Source organism: Corylus avellana, chromosome ca10, assembly GCF_901000735.1.
Source record: "Corylus avellana chromosome ca10, CavTom2PMs-1.0".
Classification (NCBI taxonomy): Eukaryota; Viridiplantae; Streptophyta; class Magnoliopsida; order Fagales; family Betulaceae; genus Corylus; species Corylus avellana.
Genome location: NC_081550.1, coordinates 19,285,435 through 19,293,696, shown reverse-complemented (window position 1 = coordinate 19,293,696; position 8,262 = coordinate 19,285,435). Strand labels below are relative to the sequence as shown.

Below are 8,262 nucleotides of genomic sequence, written 5' to 3'. Positions count from 1 at the left end.
TAATTCTTTATATGTCCACATGTTTCAAATTCTTAATATGTCCACTTGTTTCACAAAACAAAGAAAATAATTCTTTATATGTCCACATGTTTCATAAAACAATCATAAATGGATAATGCCACCACCAAACATGTGCGTGGTCGATGGAGACTTTGGGATTTTCTCTACAATTTTATTGGCTCAGCTTGGTATCGAATTTCTCACGGCATTGTAAATGATTATATTATGTCCATTATTATTAGTGTATATGTCAACTGAGAAGAATCAGAAGATATTGTTACGTATTTTATTATATATAGTGGATTTATTCCAAATTGTCTCGAAAATTTTCAACTCCAAATAAATCTGATCTTGATTCTTTTCTACTTGATTGATTTTCTTTATGATTGGATTGTGTTATTAGCTTGAGAATTTTGTTCAGAATAATTTTTTAGGAATGGTTGAAATTGTTTGTTTGGAAATTTTTTTTTTCTTTTTTCTTTTAAATGCACAAAAGGCATTTGGGGTGTGACCAAGAATATGATAAATAGGAGGAAACAAATTTATTTCAGCCTGTCAGCCTAAACATATCTTCAAGCACGAATGCACTGATCAATGAACAACAATGTAGAACAACCCTAGAACCACTCATATCGGTGGAACAACAATGACGAAGTCAAATAAAATCAGACAAGCTCGGCTGAAGCCTATTATTATGAGATATCGATACATCCATGAAGTTTTAAAACAAACATAAAAAAGAAAAGAAAGACAACATAGAAGGAACAACATTTGGAGTTTGGGAAATGTAAGAACAGCTTGGACAAAGTAAGAAGCTTCGGTTTATTATATTTGATCATCTGTCATATATTGTTCTGGGGATCAAATCCATACGCAGACATCCCTCCATCTGCATAGATTGTTTGTCCCGTTATGTAAGAGGCTGCAGGTAGACAGAGAAAAGCCACCAAGGATGATATCTCCTCTGGCTCCGCAGGTCGTCCGAGAGGGGTCCGTGAATTTGAAAGTTCTGCGTTTTTGGAATTGAGAGCCTATAATAGTAATTGGAATGGTAAGCACAATGATTTAAAAGGAAAACAAAAAATACAAACACAACCAAAACAAAATCAAGTGAGAAACAATATGTTGAATATTTAATTGAAATGATCGGAGGTGAATTGATGGAGATGAGGTTAGAAACTTTTACCTCTGATACCATTTTAAATTATTATTTGTCCTAAAAACATAAACTTACAGAAATTGAATTAATATTCTAATTACCCATAAGAATCTATTTACCTCCTCCATTAAAGGAGTTCTTGTTGCCCCAGGTGCAACGCAATTGGTCCTGATATTATCTCGTGCCCATTCACATGCCAAACTTCTAGTAAGTTGGTTTATTGCTCCTGCATATATAAAACAAGCAAATCACACATAAAATTTCAATCCATAACCTGTAAATTATGAAAAATAAAATTGTATAATTAGTATATATAATACCTTTAGTTGCTCCATAAACGGATGAACCACCTAATGACAACAATCCACCAATGGAAGAAAGGAGAACAATACTTCCTGCTCCCGATCCTTTCAGAAGAGGATGCGCAAGTTGGCTCAGGTGGTAAGCAGATTCAAAGTTGGTAGCGATGAGAAATGAGAAATCTTGAGTTGTCACCTCTAGGGTTGGTTTGGGAATGTTGGTTCCCACATTATTTATCTAAAAACCAATCGGTAGGACAAAACAATCCCGCAAAAGTTAAGTAATTGTTAGAAATAATTAATTCAGCATTTTTTTTTTTTTATCAATTTCAATAATTAAATTTAACAATATATCAACATTTTTTTTTTCTTAATGAGTAAAGTAAAAGAGACCACCAAAGCCTTACAAGGATATTGAGTTTGCCATTAAATTGATGAGAAACAGTCTTCATAAGCTCCTCTCTTTGAGCTTGAGAAGAAACGTCACAGACTGAACCAGTGACTCGGAAGCCCTTTGTCTCCCACACACGCAGGCAATTATTAACATCAGCTTTATTTCGAGAGCATGTGTGAACGGTCACCCCAAGAGCTGCCAATTCCTCCACAATAGCATACCTATTCACAAACACACACACACACACACATATATATATATATATATAGAATAACAAAAATTAGCAGAACTTTCTATCATACAGAATAAAGCAAGAGAGTTTGCAAATAAACATGAAACTATGATGAACAATGAAATTAACAAAAGTGAAGTCGTGTGATACATCCATATCACATGATCTCACTCAACCAAATCTTCCATAATCTGAAAGTAGAAGCTAGGAAAAGAGAAAGCAGAGAGAAAGGTCGAACCCAATTCCTTTGGAGCCACCAGTAACAAGAGCTGTGGTTCCCTCAAGAGACCATCTGCCATCTTTGCCACGACTATCTGCCTGAGCCATATCGCTACAATGACCACCACCAATATTGCTGCTATTAACTATCACTGATTTTTTTTTCTTATATTTTTGAGAAGGTTATATGATGATAGTAGCTCGGTGGTGATATTTATACTAGTTCATTTGGCGGGGCCATGCACCCCCTACGAAATTCTTTAATTAAACCCTATATGCATTTTTTTTTTTTTTTTTCATTTTAATGGTTCTCTTTTCATAAGTTTTTCTTTATTTCTGTTTTAAATTATGTTTATCATATTTTAATTTGGTTCTTATAACAACAATTTTCTGACTTTCTCCATTGTCTCAAACCAATGTTGCTAACAAACTCTCAACGAGTCAACGTTGATTTCAATCGGCCATGATAAGACAAGCCTCATAGATCGAGATCATTGACTTCAAGGCTAACAAGATCCTAATTTCAAGGATACTCACAGCTAGATACAGCCAGCTCATGCCAAGAGGAAACCACGCGCGGTTGACAAGTTTCCATCATACATGGATTAGAATTAGAATATGTCCTTAGAAAAAACCCTTGGGCCTATGTTTGCCATCGGACTTAAAAAATGAAGTGTCCTGGAATTATAGTAGATTTAATTGATGTGAGAAAAAAAAAAAATTGTTTTGTAGTGATTTTTTTATTTGAATAGAAAAGTGATAACATGATATAAAAAGTAAGAATGATGGGGGTTGATTTTGAGATGAATAATATGAGGTATTTTTTTGTGCCATTGGCAAACAGAGCCTTAGAATTAGAATATGCCCCCAAAACTCCTTCCTAGGGGTCCTCAAACGATGATAACGGGTGCTCAAGCAATTATAACTAACGGTTATTGGCTATAACCGCAACCAAAACCGCCTTGGACGGTTATCGATTTTTAATGACCGCAAACGCATTAGCGGTTAGTGGTTATTTTATAATCAACGGTTAGCGATTATTCAACCCAATAACCGGCGGTTTTATAACAGCTTTGATTGGCCTATTTTTTTTAAGCTTATTTTAAGGGTTTAAGGCCAAAATGTTCCAAAAAAGATCAAAAAAAAGAAACATGTTTTTTTGAGCCAGTTAATGTTTTTCAATAAGGCTTAACCCAAAACATCACATACTACATTATATATTTCACATACATAGTCATAAAATAGCTCAAATCCATTAAGCCAAATACAAATGAAAAAATTAATATATATATATATATATATATAAATGAAGGTAGTTAGCGGTTATAACCGTCTTGTCCTACCCGCTAACCACAATTGCCCTAAGCTGTTAGCGATTTTTAATAACCGTCTACCAAAACAATTAGCAGTTAGTGGAGTGGTTATAACCACCATATTTGACATATGATCTTTCCTAAAAGAAAAGTCCCTAGAAAAATTGGGTTAATTAATTACATCAACGAGCCTTTTTTTTCTTTAAAAAAAAAAAAGTAAAAAAAAAAAAAAGAAAAAAAAAGGCAAGTCAAGAGTTCGACTCAGGGGCAGAACTATATGGTCCTTGGGAGTCCAATCCCCCAAAAGGGCCCATATAGTACCCAAAAATTTTTAAAAAAGTTATTCAAATTTTTTAAAAATTAAAATTTTACTTCTAAACTTTTTTAGTTTTGTTCTCCCAAAACTCCAAATACAGGTTCCCTCCTGATTGAGGGTCCCACGTGAATCGTACTGGTGTCAAAAGAGTGTCCCAACTAGTTTTGTCCCGCTGCAAGAAGACGAGAGTGTTTATATTTGATGTGAAATATATATTTGTTGAAATGCCTTTACTAAAAGCTACTGAAAAGAGCAAGTGATTCACATGATATAAAATAGATAAAAATTTTGATTTTTTTTTGCATAAAAAATTGAAAAAGTTTTATTTATTTATATTGCATTTTTTACTCGAATAGTAATAAAAAGTGTTTGATTTGATATAAAAAAATAAGAATATTTGAGAGTTTTTTTTTTTTAATATGTCCACACAAAGAGAAAGGAAATAAGGATTCAAACTAGTAACATACTTCATGAGACATGATTCCTACCTTTTTTCTCCAGCAGTATATCAATATGTCCTTGAACCTTTTTTAATTCTTCTAAATTATCTCGTCCCTCATTCATCTGAATTTTTGCCAAAGATTTTGTTTACGCCTTAAAAATTTCTACGTATAACAAGTTTCATAAAACAATGAATATTATAATTCTTTATATGCCCAAAAGTTTCATCAAACAATAAATATAATTCTTTATATGTCCACAAGTTTCATAACACAACCGTAAATGGATAATGCCCCCACAAAACATGTGGTCGATGGAGATTTTGGGATTTTCTCTAATATTTTTGTGGCTCAGCTTGGCATCGAATTTCTTCCGGCATTGTAAATGATTATATTATTTATATATGTCCATTATTCTTGAGTAATGTTATAAACCATCTTTTTATCTTTCTAAAGCTAATGTGACTTTCAAAATCACCATTGAATCAAATTTTAGTATAATTCATTTAAAATTTAATGGTGATTTTAAATGCCACATCAACTATAGGAGAATAAAATAAGAATAAAAAGATAGTCCCTAACAGTATTCATTATTGTTAGCGTATATGTCAACTGAGAAGAATCAGAAGATATTGTTACGCATTTTATTATATATAGTGGATTTATTCAAAGTTGTCTAAAAAATTTTCAACTCCAAATAAATCTTGGTTCTTTTCTACTTGATTGATCTTCTTTAATTATGACTGGATTGTGTTATGTATTAGCTTGAGAATTTTGTTCAGAATAATTTTTTAGGAATGGTTGAAATTGTTTGTTTGGATTTTTTTATATTTTTTTTTCTTCTTTTAAATGCATAGAAAGATAGCTGGGGTCTGACCAAGAATATGATAAATAGGAGGAAACGAATTTATTTCAGCCTGTCAGCATAAATATATCTTCAAGCACCAAAGTACAAATATTTTCTACCGTATGCACTGCATTAATTAACAACATTGTAGAACAACCCTAGAACCACTCATATCGGTGGAACAACAATACTGTTGAAGTCAAATAAAATCAGACAACAAGCTTGGCTGAAGCCTATTATTATGAGATATCGATACATCCATGAAGTTTTAAAACAAACATAAAAAAAGAAAAGAAAAAGAAAGACAACATAGAAGGAACAACATTTGGAGTTGGGAAATGTATTCAGAACTGCTTGGACAAAGTAAGAAGCTTAGGTTTATTTATTATATCTCATCACCTGTCATATATTGTTCAGGGGATCAAGTCCATACACAGACATCCCTCCATCTGCATAGATTGTCTGTCCAGTTATGTAAGAGGCTGCAGGTAGACAGAGAAATGCCACCAAGGATGATATCTCCTCTGGCTCCGCAGGCCGTCCGGCCGAGAGGAGTCCGTGAATTTGAAAATTCCGCGCTTTTGGATTTGAGAGCCTATAATAGTAATAGGAATTGTAAGCACAATGATTTAAAAGGAAAACAAAAAAATACAAATGCAACCAAAACAAAATCAAGTGAGAATCGATATGTTAAATATTTAATTGAAATGATGATAGGTGAATTGATGGAGATAAGGTTAGAGACTTTTAGCTCTAATACCATTTTAAATCATACTTGTCCCGAAAACTTAAACATATAGAAACTGAATTAATATTTTAATTACCCACAAGACAAATCTATTTACCTCCTCCATTAAAGGAGTTCTTGTTACCCCAGGTACAACGCAATTGGTCCTAATATTATCTCGTGCCCATTCACATGCCAAACTTCTAGTAAGTTGGTTTATTGCTCCTGGATATATATAAAACAAGCAAATCACGCATAAAATTTACAGTCCATAACCTGTAAATTATAAAAATAAAATTGCATAATTAGTATATATATGTATATATATATATATATATAATACCTTTAGTTGCTCCATAAACGGATGCACCACCAAATGCCAACAATCCACCGATGGAAGAAAGGAGAACAATACATCCTGCTCCCGATCCTTTCAAAAGAGGATGTGCAAGTTGGCTTAGGTGGTAAGCAGATTCAAAGTTGGTAGCAATGAGAAATGAGAAATCTTGAGTTGTCACCTCTAGGGTTGGTTTGGAAATGTTGGCTCCCACGTTATTTATCTAAAAACCAATCAGTAGGACAAAACAATCCAACAAAAGTTAAGTAATTGCTAGAAATAATTAATTCAGCATTTTTCATTTTTTTTTTTTTATCAATTTCAATAATTAAATTTAACTATCATTCTAATAGAAGCACAACATTTTTTTCTTAATGAGTAAAGTAAAGAAGACCACTAAAGCCTTACAAGGATATTCAGTTTGCCATTAAATTGATGAGCAACAGTCTTCATAAGCTCCTCTCTTTGGGTTCGAGAAGAAACGTCACAGACCGAACCAGTTACTCGGAAGCCCTTCGTATTCCACTCACGCACGCAATTATTAACCTCAACTTCATTTCGAGAGCATGTGTGCACGGTCGCCCCAAGAGCCGCCAATTCCTCCACAATTGCATACCTAATCACAAACACATATAGAGAATAACAAAACTTAGCAGAACTTTCTATCACACATAATAAAGCAAGAGTTTTCTAATAATTAAACAGGAAACTATGATGAACAATCAAATTTACAACAGTGAAGTCGTGCGGTGCACCCATATCACAAGATCTCAGTACTCAACCAAATCTTCCATAATCTGAAAGTAGAAACTAGTAAAAGAGAAAGCAGAGAGAAAGATATATCGAACCCAATTCCTTTGGATCCACCAGTAACAAGAGCTGTGGTTCCCTCAAGAGACCATCTGCCATCTTTGCCACAACTATCTGCCTGAGCCATATTGCTACAATGACCTGTAAGAGTTTGGAAGAAGATAATCTTATAAACATCAAAATCGAATCACTAACATTTGTCCTTTGTGTTTGATTACTTGGAAAAAGAAGACGAGTGTCTATATTTGATGTGATATGAGAGGCAGAGAGGGTGATCATGCGTGTATGTTTCGCAAAAGAAACTGGATATGTATCTCCTGCTTTTATTATTTATTTGAGTCTTTTGAAATAAATAAATAAATAAATAATAGTTAATACTACGTGGACCATTATGTTCCCAACGATGCAAGTAGATTTTAAAAGCCTATAGCAAGAATTAGACCTTTCACCAAATTTGCCATGCTCGATGTCCGGGTAGCAATCACACTCACTGTAGTGTATGTGACTTGATGTTCTCAAGTCAGGCAGTGGCCCCAGTCCATGCTATTTCTATTGGTTGCCATGAGGTGTTTTTGTCTCTTCTTAAAATGCTTCTCGGGTACCGGGATCCCCAGCAATGGGCAACAAATTCTCCATCAAAAATTTCTATAATCCTGACCCTTCAATCTATTTAAGGATTTACAAATCACTACGTGTCTAGTTAATAATAAAATAATTTGCACACCTTTGAACCCTATATGCTTTTTTTTTTTGTTTTTTTTGGGGGGTTCAATTGTGCTTAAGTTTCTTTTCTACACACCTTTTTCATTTATTTATTTATTTTTTTAATGGTTGTCTTTTCATAAGTTTCTCTTTATTTCTGTTTTAAATTATGTGTATCATATTTTAATTTGGTTCTTATAACAACAATTTTCTGGCTTTCACCATTGTCTCAAACCAATGTTGCTAACAAGCTCTGAACGTTGATTTCAATCGGCCATGATAAGACAAGCCTCATAGAGATCATTGACTTCAGGCTAACAAGACCCTAATTTCAAGGATACTCAGTTACTCACAGCTAGATACAGCCTTATGCCAAGAGGAAACCACAGCTATCTTTGGCAAGGGAAAGTCTCGCACTGTGTACTGTTCCAGCTACAGTACAATCTGACACCAACAATAACAAATTT

The 8,262-nt window shown here is 33.6% G+C and overlaps 1 protein-coding gene and 1 pseudogene across 1 annotated transcript; both read right to left on the bottom strand.

Moving 5' to 3' along the window:
* Positions 1-842: 842 nt before the first annotated feature.
* LOC132163410 (tropinone reductase homolog At5g06060-like) lies at positions 843-2,420 on the bottom strand. Its single transcript, XM_059573690.1, has 5 exons — positions 2,323-2,420; positions 1,866-2,073; positions 1,480-1,696; positions 1,279-1,385; positions 843-1,031 (listed from the first exon to the last, which is right to left on the bottom strand). The coding sequence occupies exons 1-5, from the start codon at positions 2,409-2,411 to the stop codon at positions 843-845; spliced, it is 810 nt and encodes a 269-aa protein (XP_059429673.1). The 5' UTR covers positions 2,412-2,420.
* Positions 2,421-5,257: 2,837 nt separating this feature from the next.
* On the bottom strand, positions 5,258-7,393 carry LOC132163409 (tropinone reductase homolog At5g06060-like; annotated as a pseudogene).
* Positions 7,394-8,262: the final 869 nt, after the last annotated feature.